This window comes from Camellia sinensis, chromosome 9, assembly GCF_055761805.1.
Source record: "Camellia sinensis isolate YWXY chromosome 9, ASM5576180v1, whole genome shotgun sequence".
Classification (NCBI taxonomy): domain Eukaryota; kingdom Viridiplantae; phylum Streptophyta; class Magnoliopsida; order Ericales; family Theaceae; genus Camellia; species Camellia sinensis.
This window is the reverse complement of record NC_138969.1, coordinates 14935573-14956661: the sequence shown is the minus strand read 5'-3', so window position 1 is coordinate 14956661 and position 21089 is coordinate 14935573. Positions and strand designations below refer to the sequence as shown.

The 21089-nt window shown below is 31.8% G+C and overlaps 2 protein-coding genes across 13 annotated transcripts; one reads left to right on the top strand and one right to left on the bottom strand.

Annotated features, from left to right (window-relative positions):
- The first annotated feature begins 6011 nt into the window (after positions 1-6011).
- LOC114315636 (UDP-arabinose 4-epimerase 1) lies at positions 6012-13370 on the top strand. Of its 12 annotated transcripts, none has more exons than XM_028262246.2 (11): positions 6012-6305; positions 7272-7455; positions 7802-7926; positions 8251-8364; positions 8474-8581; positions 8688-8779; positions 10559-10700; positions 10822-10916; positions 11521-11650; positions 12614-12758; positions 12846-13370. In XM_028262246.2, exons 2-11 carry the CDS (start codon positions 7395-7397, stop codon positions 13085-13087), a joined length of 1254 nt encoding a protein of 417 aa, XP_028118047.1. In that variant the 5' UTR covers positions 6012-6305; positions 7272-7394; the 3' UTR covers positions 13088-13370. The 12 variants fall into 12 exon arrangements, with proteins under 12 accessions (XP_028118047.1, XP_028118050.1, XP_028118049.1 ...); XM_028262249.2 differs by having other exon boundaries at positions 6046-6250; XM_028262248.2 differs by having other exon boundaries at positions 6051-6305; positions 7299-7455.
- Positions 13371-15691: 2321 nt separating this feature from the next.
- LOC114315638 (coatomer subunit epsilon-1) lies at positions 15692-19964 on the bottom strand. The gene is made up of 7 exons (XM_028262250.2): positions 19619-19964; positions 19438-19527; positions 18774-18925; positions 17820-17955; positions 17584-17739; positions 17167-17246; positions 15692-15971 (listed from the first exon to the last, which is right to left on the bottom strand). The coding sequence occupies exons 1-7, from the start codon at positions 19889-19891 to the stop codon at positions 15878-15880; spliced, it is 981 nt and encodes a 326-aa protein (XP_028118051.2). The 5' UTR covers positions 19892-19964; the 3' UTR covers positions 15692-15877.
- Between the last annotated feature and the right edge of the window lie 1125 nt (positions 19965-21089).

Here is a 21089-nt window from a genome sequence, read left to right as displayed (position 1 = left end):
AATATTCCCCGGATGATCCCCTCTAGACAAAAATTTGTAAAAAAATTACATTAACTGATTGACTGGCTGAACGTCTGCCTGGTCGTTCGTCCGGATGTCCCCCGGATGACCATCTCTAGACAAAAAATTGTGAAAAAAATACACTGGTTAATCAACTGGCTGGACATCCGTCTGGTTGACCGGTAATTTGATGAAAGTTCAAAATCTTCTATTAGAATACTTGATATCAAATGGAGTTTTTAACTTGATATCAAATGGAATTTTTACTTTAATTTTTATTCAAATTTAGTGGGAAAAAAAAATGTACCGTTAGAAATGCTCTGAGACTAAATAAATTTATATCAGGTACAAGTTAATAATCATACCTAGTAAACTTTAAACATATAGCAAATTTTTTTTTTTTCAATCTTATAAATTGGATATTATTGAATTGGTAGACTAAAAATTTGCACTCGCCATCCTTCCTCACTCGTGAATGACAAAAAAAGATAAAAAACGAAAAAGTAGTATCAGTTTTTTGATTTTTACCTTCTGCGATTAAATTGAACTCTTGTTATAATTTCAAACTTGAGCAATAATAGTTTGATGATGCTATGTCACACAAAATGGAATTAGTAGCTTGAATTTCATCTTATCTTAAATGGTTTGAATTTTGGCTTATCGGTTGTCCAAAAAGAAAGTTGACAGTCGCAATTGATATGGTGACAACTGCGGTAGACAAGTGTTTCACCCAGTCATCCGAGTAGTTATTTGAGTAGTCAACCGACAAGTACAAATTCAGACCATTCGGACAAGTTCAATTCAAACTATCAAGAATTATTTAAATTCACACATCACATCAATCAACATACATTTTTTATTTATAAATCATTACCAATTTAGTATCCTTCATGGATCAATTTTTATGAAAAATAGAGATCGATCATTTCTCTTACATTAGATGGCTCCTTCTTGTGGTGAATTATTTATTTTGTTTTATTATGAGTTATTTATTGTGTTAATTGTTGAATTTCTAGATATATGATGTTGGACTACGATTATCTAATTTGATTTCTACCCATTCAAAGAGAGATTTACAAGGTTTTCACGGGTGAAACACAACCAAACAGCAATGCTACAGACCCCCGGTGACACCAAGTGCCACGTGTCGACCTGGGGTTGGTTGAAAATCAAAAAAAAAAAAATTTATTTTTTGGACTAATGGGAAGGGACCCCGCACCCCCACTGGGGGTCTGAAACTTTATTCCACAACCAAAATAGAGGCACAATAAATTATATGGTTTTCATGGATGGGCTTGGGGTACACCCAATAAATTGTTGTGTAATAATTTGAATATGACATATTCAAGTATTAAATTAAATATCATTTCACTGTATCACAAGTAAAAAAGAAACAATATTATTTGATAAAAAGTCATTTTTCATCTCTGTCCCAAATAACATTTTTTTTAGTTGTGTTTCGATGGCAGTGTTTGGGAAGGAAATTTTTTGATTTTTTTTATTAAAAGACAAATTGGTTACAAAATCAAAAAAAAAAAAAAAAAAAAATCCAAACAAAATATCAAATCAAATCCCATAATCATTTCACTTTTTCTCTCATATACATCACATCCAATCACAAAAAAACTCAATTATCTTCCCAAAAACAAATTTTTTTCTCTAATAATATCCTATTACTAAAAAAACTTACAAAAAAAATTTACTTCCCAAACACCCACAAGATATCTAATTTGATTTCCACCCATTCAAAGAGAGATTTACAAGGTTTTCATGTTTGAAACACAACCAAATAGAGGCACAATAAAGTATATGGTTTTCATGGATGGGCTTGGGGTACACCCAATAAATTGTTGTGTAATAATTTGAATATGACATATTCAAGTATTAAATTAAATATCATTTCATTGTATCACAAGTGAAAAAGAAACAAAATTATTTGATAACAAGTCATTTTTCATCTGTCCTAAATAACATTTTTTTTGGTTGTGTTTCATATAAGATATTATAATGAAATCCAATAAATTACAATCATAATAATGAAAGATAATGCAAACTTTCACAAAGAAACTCCCAAATTGGAAGAGAAAACAATACCAATTAATAAACGGAGAATATGATCCATATGTAGGTGGGGAGATTTGAACTACCGACCTCCTAATGAGATGCAAGATTCTGACCAATCGTGCTAACCCCGTTGGTTCTAATAACACTTAAATTATGAGTTAAGTGAGATTTTATATGATAAAAGTAGATTTTATATTAATTCAAGTGAGATAAACAATTAACTGATTTTATAAATATAAATAAAATAGCAAGATCTCCTACATTATATTAAACTAGAAGAATCCAAAAACAGAAAATTATTAGGTCTATTTAGTTTAGTTTTAGAATAATGATTTGAGTGTAAACTTACATTTTGAGTTTTTGAATCATGATTTAAAAAGAAAAAATTTATTTAGTTATCAGTTTTAAAAATAGTTTTTTGATGATTTATATTTTTTTTGATTGATTGATGCATAGAATATGAGAGAATGTGAAAGGATAGATGAAAGATGAGAGAGAAAAAGTGATTGATTGATTGGTTAATAATAATAAAAAACGAGAAGAGAGGAGTTTTGAAAATAATTTTAAGTTATATTTTAAAAATATATTTAGTTAACATGTTTTATCTAAATCATGATTTAAAAATAAAATCATGATTTGAAAAATACACGTTTTGGCTTTTTATAAAATATGAATTGGATTTAAAGTGATGTGGTACAGATGTGATATGATTTAAATAAGATGATGTGGCTTAAATGAAATAGTGACGTTTTGATTTTTTTAACTTTTTTAATATATGCCAAACAAGGCCTTACCATTGCCCTTTAATAATGTTTTATTTTAATTATGTAAAATAAGAATCTTCTCATATAAAATGTGGACACCCTTATAAATGCACATGAGGTCAATGGAATGCGAAAAGTGACTTGGAAATCAAGTTTGAGAAAAATTACGGGAAAAAAAAAAACCCCAAAATTTGATTATAATAACAAGGGTAAATTACAAATACATTACTCTATGTGATTTAAACAATTATAAATATTTTTTTTGTTAAAATTTTTTATATAACAGAATTAACTAAAAAAAAAAATTTCATAATTGCTCTCCTATACATAAATAAAATTACCTAAATTGTTGATTGAAACATATTTATAATATCATTAAAAACTATTAATTGACTTGATAATTTATTAATAAAATGAACGATTTGTTATGAAATTAAAAATTTCAGGAGGTGGGTTATAATTTCCAGAACCACAAAGGGCGATTCATATTTTAATCAAATTTTAAAAAGTATATTTGTAATTTATCCTAATAAAAAATTAAATCTTAACTTTTTATTTTTTTTAAATTTCTTTTTCCCAATTGTTAATCGTTTCAATGTAACTCATATAATTTAGATAATTTAACCATTTTTCTCCTTTATTATCGTTGACAACTACCTCCATTACCACCCTTCATTTTCTTCAATCCAATTCTGTTTTTTCATTTCTTTTTCTTATCTACCGTTACTCTTCCCCTTACGTTCATTTGAGATGTCAATTGACTTTTTAATTTTTTGATTTTTTAGTTATTTTAACTTGAGCTTAAAAATTCTCGTTTGTAATAGACTTTTTGACTTTTTTGATTTTTGTGAAAAAAAATAAAATGATTATGAATTGGATGTGATATTTTATCTTATTAGCTTAAATTTTTTTTTTTTTATCTTTTTGTAACTAAAATAGTCAAAAAATCAAAAAACACATGCCAAAGGAAGGCTTACTGCTATCCTTTCATTCTTTTCCCAATCCATAGCCATCATCGTCGTTGAACACTATCAATAAAAAAAAAATATTAAATTATCTAAATTTCTCATGTTTGGTTAATTGATACCTTTTTAAAATTTTCAAACCCAAATTATTTTTAATTTGTTTTTCAAACTCAAGTAGTTTGTGAAGGTATGTTTTTAAAATTCAAAACAAAATTATATTAAAAATGAATTAAATTTGTGAATAAAAATATAACTTTGTGATTCATAACTTCATTGTTCAAACCATGAATGATTGTTCAACAATTTCATTTTATCTCACAACTTGTTTGTGAATGATTTCGTCCTACTCTCACAACTTGTTTCATGGTGTCGTTGATCAGTAAAATTGTGAAATGAAAACACAACTTTAACGATGTCATGTTTTTGCCGACATGAATTTTATTGTTTATTTTAAAAATAATTAAGTTTTGAAAACAAAATTTGAAATTAAAAAATATTTTAAAAACACGACTTCACAAATTACTTAAATTTGAAAAATGAGTTTAAAAAAACATCACTTTGAAAGTTTATTTTTTTATTTTTATTTATTTATTTTTCAAAATAACTTGGATTGGTTGTAAAAGCTCTTATTTACTTTACAAGTAACTTGACAATTCACTTTGATTAGGATTCTTATATGGTATTGAATAAATAATAGAGTAAACTACATTACCATCATCGAATTTTAAAAAAATACAATAACTTTTGTAAGAATGATATAATAACAATGATTTCTCTGTTAATAAAGGTAAAATAATTAAGGGTGAAACTTCTCTCATGTTCATATTTTTATATAAGACAATTTGAGGGGTTTGTAGGTTTATCATGGATTTTGTTTCAATGATTCGAATCGTTTATTTTGTAAGATCCTCAATGTATATTATTCATAAAAAAATTAGTTCGATTCGATAATCATAACTTTTTTATTTTATCATATTTATTTTCAAAAAAATAGACGATAAATATATTTTTGAAAATAGACATCTATTTCTTTTAGAGACAAATACAGTAAATGAAACTATTACGATAATTAGGTTGATATACTTTTTTTTCATAGATGATATACATTGAGAATTATACAAAATAAACGGTTTAAATTATCGAAACAAAACCAACTCTATAGGCTTTTCAAATTATTTCTTATTGAGCCATGAATATGAGAGAAATTCAATCCAATAATTATAACTTATGCAAATTGAGAAAACACGCAAAAAAGTGGTTATTTTAATTGATTTTTTTACTAAAAGAAATGTAAAATAGGTAAAGACTCAAACTGATAAATATACAAAGATTAACAAACTAAGCCTGTGTTTGGCAAGTGGGTTTGCAAGCTTTTTTGGCTATTTTAGTCACAAAAAACAAAATAGGTTATTTTAGCCATAACAAACAAAACATCACATCCAACCCATAATCATTATATTCTTCTCTCACAAAAAAACTCAAAAAAGTCAAAAGCCAAAAAGTCCTTCCCAAACTAAGCTTTTAAATCCAGGCTAAAAAAGTTAAAAAGCCAACCCACTTCTCAAACGGAGGCTAAAATATACAATGTTATTTTTGCATCTATACGAACAAAATTTGTAAGGTTCTCTTGATCTTAAACGAGATTATTGTAATTTGGATTTAGATTTAGATTATCATTATTATATTATCCTTTAGATTATGCGGATCTAAAAATAACAAGATTTTTCTGATTGAAAAATAAAAATAAGGTAATTAAAAAAGAAAAATAAAAAGAGTCTTTCTTTCTAAATTTTGTGTGCTGTGCTCCCATTAAGACCGTGCAAAAAATCGTCTAATATATTAAAAATGTACTGATTTATATTAATTTGTACCGTTCTAATCGCTAATTATAGTTTAAATTTTAAAATTTATAATTTACTAACCGAATCATTCCGCTCCACTATAATTAATACATATATATTTTTCAACTTCTAATAAAATTTCAATGTAAAAATAAGTGTGAGAGAGATTTAAGATACAAAATTTATTATAAATTAATAGTTATTTATATAAAACAAATTATATAAAATTACTTTGTATTACATATCTAAAAAATATTATACAAACTAATATTATATATTATGTAAATATATAATAATTAGTTAAAATATTTTTCAATTTGTCAATTTGTCAAAAATTGTCTAAACCATAAATTTTCAAATCACTTATCGGCTAATTTGCCATTTAATTTATAATTTAATCTGAAATCGCTCGGCTCACACCGCGCATACCCCACCCTAGCTCCAATCGCGTGGAGTCACCTTCACACTAACAGCATGGGGACACCAGAGAAATCTCCGCACAATAAGAGCTCTCTCTCGCTCTTCCTTTGGTCTCCAAACTCTCTCTCTCTCTCTCTCCCTCTCCCTCCATATCCCTCTTTTACAGTTGAAACTTCAAACGTACCCCCAAGACCAGGTGCTTTGTTCATCACCGTTCCTCTTCCTTCTCTCGCTCTCTCTCTCTCTCCCCTGTATGCTCTCTTTCTCTCTCTCTAGACTTTATCTTTGTTACGTTTCCAAATCTTCGTGGGTTCTACTCAAAATCATAAAAAAATGTAGTGTTTATTTGTGATTGATTGTATTGAAGTTGTTGTCTTTTTTTAATATTTGTGATAGTTGTTTACAGATCTTGTGATCGTTGAATGTATAGATACAGAGACTATAAGTATGCCTAGTTTTTGTGTTTTAGGGCCTACCTCTGTAAATGGGAATTGAATTTCTCTCTGTTATGTCTTGTTTGTTTCTACATCTGAGCCTTTAAAAGCCAATGTTTTCAGGTATAACAACATTTTTGCTATTTTCTCAGTTTTCTGAGAGGTTTGTGACTTTGTGCTTCTCTTCTCACTTGGGTCGTGTGAATTTTCTTATTTTTGGCTTATTTGTATGAAAAAAACAAAATGGGTTTGTTTTTGTTCTTGCAGTTTGAGTTGGGATTTTGATGGGTAATTTGTTGATGGGTCTTGTATTAGATCTTCAAATTTTGATTTTTTTTAATTAAATAAGTTGGTTTCTCCGTCTCTGTCTAATTAGGTGTGAATATATTCAATTTTCCAATTGTATGTTTGATTTCTGTTTTTTTTCTTCTTCTTAAAATGGAATTGCTTATTTGAATGGTGATCCTTCAAAAGTTGTCCTTTTTCTCCTAATTTTCTGTCTTACATGTTCTTCTTACAAACACACAATTTTAGATGCTTCTGTAAATCTGGAATTTGAATATGGGTAATGATCATTTCAGGGGGTTGTTGGAAAATTTTAGATATTTTTCTGATTTGTAATTTTCAACTTTTTCCTAGGGCCCGGTTTCAGTCTCCTTTCTTTACAATTTACCTTTTTTCTTTGTGCACTGGGTACATCTTTTTTTTTTTTTTTTTTTCCCTCTTTATGTTTTTGTGGGTTATTTTGGAGTTCATAACCAGGTGTATGCTTAATTTTCACAGAATTTGTGAATTCATTAAATTCAGCAGATTAGGCCACAGTTCGCCAAAATTCACGATTGAGGAGTTGTAACTGATAATCGAGTCTAAGGCCTAAAAGCATTGAAGACCGAGGAGATTTTACAAATGCTAAATTTTAGCAGGGCAAGAACTCAGCCACGGTCAACAAGGGCTATGTCTTTAGGAGGTAAGATTTCCTTTCATTTTATTAATCTATTAACATTTGAAATTTTCTTTTCTGTTTAGATTATACATGTTATGTTTTTTAACCTCAAGAGTTTGAATCTATTAAATCTATGGCTTAAAAGTTAAAAAGTATAGTTTGTTCTCTTCAAAGTGCAGATGCTTTGCTGGACAGGGCTCTGAGAATAGTTGTCAGCTAACTACACATTGGCCTCTAGTTCTTTGATATATATACAAACATACATATGCAAAAATTTAATTGTGTTTTTATTACATTGGCGATTAGTTTATATAATCTTCTTATTTGATGGGGTTTGTTTGTAACTCATTTTGACCTTTACTTCTTGTAGGTATAGATTATGTAGACCCAAAGAAGAAGAGCAATTTTGTAGGAAAAATTCTTTTGGCTGCTGCCCTTACAGCATTATGTATTCTTATGCTCAAACAATCCCCAAGATTCAACAGCCCAAGCCCAGTAACTTCTTTATCCCTCTATTTCTATCATTGTATCTTCATTCAATTCCCTTCTAAGGCTGTTTTTGGATCAAGAATTTTAAGAGATTTGTGGAGGGAAAGGGAAAGGGAAGGGAATAGTGAATGAAACAGAAGCTAAATTTTGTTCACTTTTCTCTCCACAAATGCCCACTCAAATTCTTGTTCCAAACATAGCCTAAAGATATCTCAAGACATGCTCAGAATACCGTGTCTCTCCAATTTTTGTTTCAATGAATTGAGTCAAATGGACCTTTCTTTTATGTCATTTCATATTTAACACTTTCTTAAAATTTTCCCTTTCCAGTTCTCCCATCATGAAATAGGAGTTACTCATGTCTTAGTAACTGGAGGTGCTGGATATATTGGTTCACATGCTACACTCCGACTTCTCAAGGACTCGTATCGTGTAACTATAGTGGTATATATCTCTCTTTTAAAAATATGTAATTATATTTTTTTCTTAATTGTTTCAACCCTTGAATGCTACATGATTTAGATCTTCAATGAAAAGGATTCTCATGTAACAGGACAATCTATCTCGGGGAAACCTAGGCGCTGTCAAGGTTCTACAAGAACTATTTCCAGAACCTGGGAGGCTTCAGTTTATTTATGCTGACTTAGGGGATGCAAAAGTGGTATCGTAATCACACTTTTTCAATGATATATATGCTTTCTTATTTGTTGATCCATAAGCCATTTAACATGCATTCTGTATCTTGCTTCCTTGTATCAATGTTTCAGGTGAATAAAATATTTTCAGAAAATGCATTTGATGCTGTGATGCATTTTGCAGCTGTTGCATATGTTGGAGAAAGCACCCTTGATCCTCTGAAGTAAGTGTTTGATCTATTTCAAAAATATCAGTTGAACTTGCATAAGCTTTTGCCACACAGCAATGTGGACACATTTACCAAATTATGCATTATCAGTCATACCAGGGGGATTTAAGGAGGTTGTAGTTGGTGGGAGGAGATGGTAGATTTTTGCTTTGGTTGAAGCCTTGACGTGTGACAAATGCCGTCATGTGAGTGTCTTAATATGGATAAAGAGATAATATATGATGTGTTGATCAGTATTGCCCAAAACTTCATTGCAGCTGACCCAAGGCTTCCTTTGAGAGTTAGCTAAAAATCTAGCTTGTTTATCACATTCATAGCTTTGTATGGCTTTTTTGATGGCTGTTAAGAGTGGCCAAAGTGGGCTTTTTGGCGGGTAATAGGTTTGCCGAATGAGCTAAATTTTCTTATTTTTGTAATAATAAAAATGGTTTGTTTGGAATATCCCTACCTTTTTTTGGCTTTTCTAATGGCTTTTAAGAGTGGCTAAAGTGGGCTTTTTGTGGGAAATAGGTTTGCCAAATGAACTAAAGCTTTTTTTTTTATTATTTTAAAAATAGCAAAATGGGCTGGTGGTTTTTACGCTACAGCCAAACGAAACCTACGACTGAAATTCATAGTATCGTGAGAGGAAGAGATCATATCAGACTGTGGGGAAATGGATGTCCTTGACTTTTTAGAATTTAGTCTTGCAGTCTTTTATATGGTTATCCTGTTCAGGATATTATTATTATCTGATTAGCTGATTATCCTTGGTGTTATAAGAAAGAGTTGTTGGTTACTCAAGCGGCTCTCTTGTTTACTTTTTTCTCTTCTTTTAGTAAAAATTTCTTTCATTGATGTGTTGTGCTATCGTGTGTATGTCTATGTCCTCTATATCTTCACGTAGTTAATACAACTGTCTCCCCAAAACAAGTCCATTTTCTTGTGTTTCCTGGTATGTGTATATATATATATATTCTCTAGGGTTATTACTCATATCCAAATCAATGTTCTGTATCATGCTTCCAAACCAAACCAAGTCTTAAGTCTCATCAAATGGGGTCGGGTACATGAATCCTCCTTCTCCACGTGATTCTATCAAAGGTTATTCCGTTAGTCAAATTAAATAGATTCATATCTCTATTTACAATGCTAACCAACGTTAATCTAGGCCTACCCGGTCCCTTAATACTTTCATCTACCGTCACTGCATCGTATCTTTCACTACTGCTTCTATTGGTCTTCGTTAAATATGACCAAACCATCTCAATCGATTTTCTCTCAACTTATCTCCTATCGGTACTACCCCTACCCATTTCTGAATAAATTCATTCATAATTCTGTCTTGTCTAGTTTTGCCACACATCCACTTTAGCATCTTCATCTCATTCTAATTCTATCTTGTATCATGCTTCCAATATTTATTAATTTCAATCCATTTCACATCTTTTCTTCAAAAACATATTTGTCAATTTCTCAAGAACTTTTGATTAGAATGAAGCCTTTCCCTGTCCGTTGTTGGCCTTTCGATTGCAACGTTTATCTACCAATAGCAGTTGTGGTTTTGCCTTTGGTGGAAGCATAATTTAAGTATACTCCTGATTGATATGGATAGTCTTTTCACTTTCTCTATGATCTGAATCTGAACTTTTTGAAGAATATGGACTGGCTTGCTGAGCTCTGTTAATTAGTTATTATTTTGTTAGTTGAAGCTGTTTTTGTCATATGAAATCATTTGGAGCATTTGATCTCCCCTTATCTATTTTATTAGTTAATGTTATTGTGTTTATACAGATACTATCACAACATTACATCAAATACCTTGGTAGTTTTAGAGGCAATGGCAGCACATGGTGTAAAGACATTCATATATTCTAGTACATGTGCGACATATGGAGAACCTGAAAAGATGCCAATTACAGAAGTAACTCCACAGGTGAAGATTTTAAGAACTGCTTTGTGATTATGAGTTATGGTTTGTAAGTTGGTTCGGTAACAGAATTGACACGCTATGGGCTTTGTTTAATGACTAATCTCTTAGTGTTGCATAAATTCAGTTCCCCATTAACCCATATGGAAAAGCCAAGAAGATGGCTGAAGATATTATTCTTGATTTTCATAAGAACTCAGATATGGCGATCATGATCTTAAGGTACTTGACCTAACATGTACTTAATTTTCAGATTTCTTTTATCTTTATATGTTTTATGTTAATTAGTAGTGCTATTTATCTCTTGTATTTTCTATTCAATAATGCTGCAATGGCCATATTTGTGTACCATAAAATATTCAATGAATGTGTATATATGAAAAATTGACCTATACATCATGCAGCCCATGCATATTTCGTGTTGCTGTATAAACCATTATTTCCCTGAAAATTTTCTTTGAGAGGGGTTGATCTTGTGCCACCGGAGTCTCATTGTTATCTCTCATGTTTACGTGGTCTTAGATAGAACACAATCCCAAAAGTTAGCTGTTGAGGTGATGTATCCTCACGCCTATATACTCACTTGGGTGATGTTGGATTTCGCTCCATAGTTCAGTAGCGAGCTACACGCTCGGTCGTGTTTTCATTTATAGAGTTCAATAATGAGAAGTTGCATTCTGACCACATTGCTCGCCGACAACATTGATACTGTGTTTGTTCATTTTTAATCTTTGACAACGTCTAATCACGCACCTTAAATGCCAAAGAGAATGTTATTACTCACCCAGAAACTTGTGGACTCATTTCTCTTTGTGAATAATTTCAGATACTTCAATGTGATTGGTTCAGATCCAGAAGGCAGATTAGGAGAAGCTCCCAGACCGGAATTGCGAGTGCATGGACGGATATCAGGTGCTTGCTTTGATGCTGCTCGTGGCATTATTCCTGGGCTCAAGGTACGATGATTTCTAATTCCGTCATTTTTTTTCTTGTTCTGTCAATAATGAACTTTGGCGTATGTTCAACCCGTCTTTAATGTGGGATTTGGACGTATTGGCTGAGTTCGATTAAAGATAATTCTGATGTAAAGATGGCTGTTTTCTGTGAAGTTGGCTTGAAAGCACAAAAAATTCTCATTATCACAAAACTTGACATTTCTCTTATTTTTTTCTTTTCAATTAAAGTATTATTTTTTTTATTTTGTGGACAGAGACAAAAAAATATAAAGTTGGAGGTACTGATGAGTCTAACATCTTTAAAAATAAAAAAAAAAAATTGTTTTCTGTAGTTTGCCCTTGATTCATGTATGAAAAACATCTAGTTTCTGCTAGTAAATGCTTATCTATGTGATGCATGATGGTGTGAAGATCTCTCCTCTTTTATGTCTACATAATGTATGCCATGCTTGAATTGGGAAGCACAAATATGGATATGGGACATAGTGATTTCGAAAAAATCAGGACACAGAAATGTGGGATATAAATATTACACCCATAAACAATCAAAATTAAAGAAAAAAACTCTTAATTTAACATAAAAATTTAAATCAACCAGAGACCAGACTTGTGTTGTGTTAGGCTCCATAGATCGTTAGAAGCTAGTCTTTTAACTTCACAATTGAGGTTAGATTTATGTTGTGTTGTCGATGGTTTAATATGAGTTCTATATTTATTTTAAAGATTCAATCCTTATTCTTTCAAATATTATAATATGACCCCTGAAATTAGTGTTCAAAAATTAATGTTTCCTAAACTAAAATTATTAAAAAGGGGGCACATCATGTCTCATATCCCATATGTGTCCTTGTGGTTTCTGTGTTTCATACATGTCCGGCGTGGCTCCGGGTACCTATTGTGAAGTGTTGGTGCTGCATAGCTCTAGACTTGGCTAATTTGATATTTTGCTTGGTTCAAATGCAGGTTACAGGAGCCGACTATAAAACTGCAGATGGAACTTGTGTACGGGACTACATCGATGTCACCGATCTGGTTGATGCTCACGTGAAAGCCCTAGAGAAGGCAACACCCAGTAAAGTCGGAATTTATAACGTTGGAACAGGAAGAGGTAAACCTTGTTCTCTTCAGGTGTTCACAAATTCGTATTTCAATCAAATTTTGTTTTTCATGCTTGTTTTTATGCCTCTGTGATCAGGTAGATCAGTCAAGGAGTTTGTGGAGGCTTGTAAGAAGGCCACAGGGGTGAATATCAAAGTTGACCTCCTACCGCGCCGGCCAGGCGACTATGCTGAAGTGTTCAGTGACCCGACAAAGATCAAGCTTGAGTTGAACTGGACAGCCCAACACACCGATCTTCAAGAGAGTTTGCGGATTGCCTGGAGATGGCAAAAGGAGCATTATAATGGGTATGGAACGCCTCTAGCGATGCCTTCTTAGTAATATATATATTTTTTTGTGTGGCTTTCGTAGTGGAAGAGTTAACGCGAAACAAAGCAGAACTCATGCCGAGCAAGGCTTTAGCCCCATGTTTTCATAGTGAGAATAGTGGTTGTTTTTAAGGTAAGGGTTTGGTATAAATTCCTTTTTCATTCTATAAAATTATTATATAAGGGGGTAGAGTTTGTAGGGAAAGCACAGCCCATTTGTTATATGTACTTTATATAAATTCCAAGTAGTTCAATAATAATACCAGTCAGGTATAGCATCTTTATTGCTGATATTTCTCCTCTCTCTCTCTCTCTCTCCCTGTATATGTACAATTTGCATCTCTGTTTGGAAAATGCTTTGCTTGGCAAATGTTTTTAAGACCTAAGTTATTTTTGTTTGAAAAGTCTGTGAGAAAGCAAATTTTCTTTGGTTACCTTACAGTGTAGTTTTTTTGCTCTCTCTCTGTATATGTACAGTTTGCTTCTCTGTTTTTGCTTGGCAAATGTTTTTAAGACCTAGGTTATTTTTGGGATGTTCTGGGAAAGAAGGTTAAAAGTTGTTTTTTTTTGACATTTTTGTAAGAGAGAAGTGAGTTAAAAGTTAAAAAGTGACTTTTAACTCACTTAGAAAAGTCAGTGAGAAAGCAAATTTTGTTTGGTTACCTACCACTAAAGTGTTTTTGCGCTCTCTCTCTCCCTCTGTATATGTACAGTTTGCATCTCTGATTGGAAAATGCTTCGCTTGGCAAATGTTTTTAGATCTGAGGTTATTTATGTTTGAAAAGTCTCTGAAAATGCAAATTTTGTTTGGTTGCCTAACACAGTTTTTTGGTAGTTGTATTTTCATTGTGAAATTCAAAATAAATAAATAAATAATTAAGAAAGCTTATTTTAATGGGTAGTGCTATTGGCAATCCTATGGTGGTGTGAAGGCGGAGAAACTGTCGTAGTTATAATTTCAATGTACTTTATATATATATAGACTAGCCTATTATCTATGCTATGTACGGGATAATTATACATATTTGTATTTATTTTAAAGTTTTTTTAATATATAAATTATGTTTTTTTAAGATTTTTTATGAAAATAATTTAACAATCTTATCACTAATTATAGTGTATGAGAGAAATTGAAAAGGGTATTGCAGTAATTATACATAGATTGTATCTATAATTATTTGTATGAGAGGATTTTAAATGCTGATTAAAGAATTTTGACCAAATCAATAAATGCAGGCATGTGGAAAGATATGTGGATTGAAAGAAAGTTAATAAATGCTGACTAGGAAATTTTGACCAAATCAATAAATGTTGAGTTTTTTTTTTTTAATAAAAAATTCAGATTGGGATATTGAAACTCTCACAGGCTTTGAGATTAAAAATCTCATTTTGCTTAATATATAGTATAAATAGATATGTATTATACACATTTTAATACATTTTTTATTTATATCAAGACTAATGAAACGACCCAATAAGTGATGATTAACATTTTCTTATTATAATTCATATTCCGATTTAAATTTTAAATATCACAATTTAAGTGTAAGTGAATGTCAATGCAATCTTTTGCGCTACTACTTAAATAACGCATAAAAATACTTTGCAAGCAAATCTCAAAACGGAAAAATTATCCGGCGCCCTATTAGCACCAATTAATCACCAATTGTCAAACTGTCCATTGTTCAGACAATTGCCAACATAAATTAGTAGGCCTCACTGTTTCAACCACTTGCATTCGAGTAGGGACATTGAGCAACTTCTCCTCAAGGTGGATGAGATGAGGGTGAAGAAATTTGCAACAAATTCACTGGACTTCGTTTGAGAAGAGGGGATGGGTTAGGTTTGAAGTTATTTTAGTCATAAAAAGATAAAATAAGTTTTTTAATTCAGTAAAACAAAATATCATATTTAATTCAGTAAAACAAAATATCACATTTAATTCATAATTATTACATTTTTTTTTCTCACAAAAAATAAAAAAAAAACTAAAAAATCCTTCCCAAATAAAATTTATTAACTCCAAACTAAAATAATCAAAAAAATTAAAAAACTAAAAAATTAACGAACTTTCAAAACGAAGCCAAACTAACCTTGCTACACGCGCACCCATTTACATTTCAAATCACACATCCACAGACAGTAGTGTCTAGACCCTACATGGATCTCATTTACTCCCTCTCTTTAAGAGTGTCATTTTTTCTTTTTAGGAAGAGTTCCTCTCCAGTTTGTGGACTGCAAGATACCGTTTCGATTTATAAATCTCACATTGATAATTTACATCGTTAATTTTTTAAATCATATATAGATCATTCATATAAAAAATCAATTTGATCCAATAATTATAACCACATTAATTTTTTGAAAATGAAAATAGATAAACCAAATGAGATTTTGTTTACAAAAATTTTAAGATTTTTATAAATATAGACAAAAAAAATATAAATATAAACATTATAAAAAAAATCCTATGATTTATTTTGAAGAAAAGCAGGATCATAAACATGCAGCACAACACGAAAAATGGGTTCCAAAAACAGATACAACTGTAGTTCAAATGAAATTTTTAGAAACAAACAGTGCTCTATCTGATAATGAGGAAGCCCAGGAGAAATAAGAAACAAATCCCAACTATGTAATTTCAGATTCAAATATTTTCACCGAAGATTATTTTTCTCATAGGATTCGAGTATTGGTCTTATAGGCTACAAAAACAGATATCAAGCATAAAAACATGTGAAACGGACTGAGAGTTGACAAAAAAATCAGTTGCCTCTTGGATTTTAGTCCCATACTTTCTTCAAGCAATTGTTTGGACTGCTCTGTCAAAACTCTCTTCAGCAGACGATGCACGTTTGACGAGCATGTGGTCTGGATGTGACAATTTCAGCTGGCTGCAAAACAAAGTTGTATAACACAGTCATTCCAAAATTTAAAAAATCTACTGTAGCTAGCAACCCCCAAAACAATTTGGGGAAGACAGTGCTGCCAGTAGTGCTATGACAATAGTAATTGTTGAAGCCTAGATACATCAGATGCAATAAGATTGTGCACACATGATACCTCCACCTAAAGTAAGAGACAAACAGACGTCCTAATTTCCTAAACCACACCTAGCATTATTGGTCATTCCACTTTAAAATATGGACTGCTACAAAGGGGGTACTAAGGATGTAAATGATTTGGTTCAATTGGGGTAGAGGGTCAAATTTCCTCTGAACTGAGTTGGTCAGTTTTGCATTTCTATGCCCCGCAACTGACTAAACAAGATACATCACCGAACAAAACCAAATGTGTTTTGGAGCGGTTCCCATGTGGCTTGGTTTAATTGGGGGGTCCCCCCCTCAAAGGCAACACTATCTCCAGTGTCTTCTGGAGCTTCAACTACCCCTATTGACTTCATTGTAATCCCTCCCTCTGTATATTATATGTTCTCCCGATTTATTCTTTACGATGATTCCAGTTCTAGATCTATCATATGTGATCAGATTTGTTCTTCAGAACTGATTTTCTTTACTCAAATTACGTTGGATGATTGAGTTTGTCTGGGTTTGGAATACTAAGCTATCATTGGATGACACTATGTTTGGGACTTTGATTTAGTCGGGGAAAAGTAAAGGAGAGTGAAAGGAAAATCATTTTCCTCTGTGTTTTCCCTCATACATCAAAATTGGTACATTAAAAAAATATGAAATGATAATCAGTCTTGGAAAAGTAAAACAACGCCATCTAGAACTAAAAATTCTCACACTTTAATTTATTTTATTTTCCTTATTATTTTTCCAAGGTAACCGAACAAGGAAAATTAATTTTCTTTGTATGTTAGGTTCATGGATTAAGACAGTAAAGGAAAAGGGAAACAAAAAGAAGAGTAAAGGAAATGAAAGAAAAATATTAGACTAAAATTCCTTTCCTTGTTTGGTTGTTCAGGGAAAATTGGGCTGTTCCGATGGACACGTGGTTATACATAAATACAGCTCTAATTGCAGCTAGTCTTATTTAACAATATATGCAGACACACAAGCACATACAAAAATACATACAACACAGAACAAAATGTCCTCTAGCTTTCTTAAACAGATAACTTACTTCAAGAATCGTGAAGATGGTTTCCCAAGGTGAAGACTGCATACGATCAGATTAGCCAGTGTTTCAGGATCCTTCGCATCCTGCATGAATTACCAAAACATCTCACCATCCACAAATATGTGCAAGCCTCTCCAGTGCAAGTCTAAAAATACAGTGACAAAATTGGGATTTTGAAAGGCATTGTGTAGTAATTGTGGGCAAATATGGGATCACTTCAGCCAATTTCAATGAAATAATTGGACTACTATGGAGAGGGGAATAATTAGCAATCTAGAATCAATTTGGTCAATTCAATTTCTTGAACAATGAATGTTATGAATGCAATCAAGTATATTTAGCAGTGTCAATAACAATTTGATGATTTTGTCCCAATCACTTCAAATGACATGTAGGTACAAAGACAATTTTAAAACTTACCTTGTTCAGTGCTTCAAGTAACAGTGACTCAGCTTCATCAAAATTTCCCATATGCATGCAGCACACGGCCTTTCCATTCAGGATCAAACTAGTCATCTGATACTTCTCAGAAAAATCTTGGAAAATGAGATATGCTTCTTGTATCTTGGATCCACCCTGATTTACAGACCAATATAGATGAACATAAAAATCAACAATTCCTGATTTGACTTAAGAAATTGAGAATGGGTATGTACCACAGCCAAGTTTAGCCATGCACTTGCAAGTTGAGTTAGTGTATGGTCCTCATCAATCTGTTGCATGATCCTCAACTGTTTTTCTGCATAATCTGATCTATGCATCTTAAGGAATATTTGGACATTCAATGCATGCCTGCAAAAGCAAAAGCAAAAGCAAAAGGCATATTAATGACTATTCACATCATATATGCAGTAAAAGGCGGAGCTCATTAAACACACTATGCCTCCGTTTGGGAAGTAAGTTGGCTTTTTGGCTTTTTTGATTATTTTAGTCTGGGCTAAAAAGTTTGGTTTGGGAAGGGCTTTTTGGCTTTTTGACTTTTTTGGCTTTTTTTGTGAGAGGAGAATGTAATGATTATGGATTGGATGTGATATTTTGTTTTTTGTGGCTAAAATAGTCTATTTAGTCTTTTGTGACTAAAATAGCCAAAAAAGCCCCGTTTAGCTCTTGCCAAACGGAGCCTATATTAGTTTCCAGAAATATATATATACATATATAGTGTGAAAACAGAACAGGAAATTTAGGGGAAAATGAAAAGACAAATTAGCTTCCAGGAATATATATAGGGTCTAGTTGCTAAAAATACTTTTGAGGCCAAATGACACATACAATATAAGCTCTGACACATCAAACTATGTAACGACGCTTCACAATCAAAAAAGTCTTGGACAATATTGATGAGACTTGTGAAACTTCTTGCAAGATACAACACTGATCACGATTACATCAACATAATATTAGTAGGGTATGTTCTATAGTAATGATACCTACACTTGATACATGTTTGAAATCTAAACTCAGCTTGACATGTATTTGAAAAGCAAATAATTGAATCATCCATTTATACAACAATATTACACATTCCAAGTTTCCAACTAGGACAGGACGGGAAGTCATTCATGGGTGAAGAATATGTTTGAAAACTTTAGTATTAGAAAAGTAAAACTCACAGCTCCATGGTTCCTCCAACATTAGTGTGTTTCAAAGCTTCATTATAGTCCTGTTCATGCAGGAAAATAATCCCAGCAATAAGACGTAAGATTGGATTGTTTCCAATGGCTGGATCTGCCAACCACTCGTGGATACTCGAAATTGTAGTTTCCTGCAGGATTCCAAAGATTATGACACAACATGGTTGCTGACAAACCAAAGAAAACAATTCTCAAATTCATGTTTCAAAATCTTTTGGATTCCAAAACTGAGTTGAACAATTGTAAGGGTATTTGCTTAGTGGACAAATACCCTACAATTATTGATTTATAATTTCGTAAACCTGAATTCAAATTATTGATTTATTTTATAACACCCATACATACAGATTTCCATTGCTGATAAAATAAATGAAAAGAAAGGAGAATTGAAATATAAATTTCGGAGTGTAAGTCATTTGGATTTCAATTATTAAAGAAAAATATAAAATCACACTCTTTAAACCAATTAGTGCATGATACAAATCTGGAGGAATTTCTGTTTTCTGATCTCCAATCAATAGACTCAAAATTCTAGTTCAATTAACAATTTGAATTCAGATCTCAATTCTAAATGGCAAATGCACAAAACCACAAATTCCTAATCATAGATCAACCAAACAAAAAAGAAGAAGAAAGATTTAACCTTGTTACTGGGACTCGTAAGATACAAAGCGAGCAATTTCACGGCTTGGAGAGGCGTGGCGGCCGAGGAATCGATCTCGTTGATTACAAGCTGAAAATCACAATTTCGTATTCGAGTCAAGAAACACAAATCGAACCAATTCAAACGCAATTCTAGAGAGAGAGAGAGAGAGTCGTAGAACCTGGTAGCTACCGAGGGCAATGTAAGATCTGTAAACGAGACAGTCCCTCTCGATGGCGTCTTCTGGGGAGAGGTTAGGAACATCGCTGTTGTTGATGGCCGCTTGATATGCGCCCAAGTAGAAGTTGTTCCTCAGGCCGAACAACAGGTCTGGTGCCGCCATGGAAGCTGGATCTGAAGCTTTGAGAGAGAGAGAGAGAGGGAGAGATGGCTGGGATCGGACTTCGGTGGAGGTTAGAGAAGAGCTGAGGATGGTTATTGCTAATGTACGCATAGGATGCGTTGTGGACTATAATATTGATGGGAAGGGTAAATTACAAATACATCTAAGGTTTACTTAAAATACCACTCGTCCCTATAGTTTGAAAAATTATAAACATCTCTATATTAAATTTTTTATGTAACATAATGAATTGAAAAGGTGAAAGTACTAACTATTCATCTATATAATAATAAAATTATTTGAATTATTAATTGAAATAAAATTTTAACATTATTAAAAATAATTAATTAACTTTATAATTTATTAATAAAATGACCTATTTATTATGAAATTAGAAATTTTAGGAGGTATAATGTAATATCTAAAATCACAGAGGATAATTTGTAATTTAAGTAAATCTTAGGGGGTGTGTTTGTAATTTATTCTTATGAAAAAATCTTTTTCTCCTGTCCAAATCGGATTGGATAGTACTGTTAGACTTTCGTGTGTTCATTACAAAATCTACATTGATGTTCTAAATTATTCAATGTATAGAATTTGTTAAGTATTTTATTTTTGAAAAAAATCACATTCATCGGATATCAATAGTTACTTGATTATCTCTATAACAAATTAAGTTGATCGAACATAAATAATTATTTAATCAAGTAACTATCAATATCTGATTAGATAATTTTTTTTTTTTTTTTTTAAGAATAACTCTCACCGAGTCCAATATATTGAATAACTCGGATTATCAACCCACGCTTTGTGACGAGGGCTGATAAATACTTCAGTTAAAATAGCCAACTGGACGGAAGCCACTCCTGTTATTTATTAGTGTTTGTTTTGGATTGGGCCTGATTGAGTGGGTTATATTGAAACCATTAGGAAATCATGGGCCGAATGTTTGCGGTTACAGGGCCCGTTGCAACTTGCGAGGAGGGTAATTTTTGGGAAATGGGTGTGGAGCCCACTGTGCTATTGGTTAAGGTTAGGGATGATAAAAAATCAAATAATTAGAGTTTGATTCATATTCAGTTTGTTAAAAATTCGTTTGAATTCAATTTGTTAAATAAATAAGTAAAGTTTGAACACATTTGAAACTCGTTAAAATTTTTAAACTAAACTTAAATAGCCAATCGTTTGTTCGGCTCGATTTGATAAGTCTAAAACTATATAAAAATACTAAACCTGTAATGACCCCGAAATGCGTATAAGAAGTCATCTTTATTTAATTATGAGATGATGTGTTTTCCTTTAATTATAT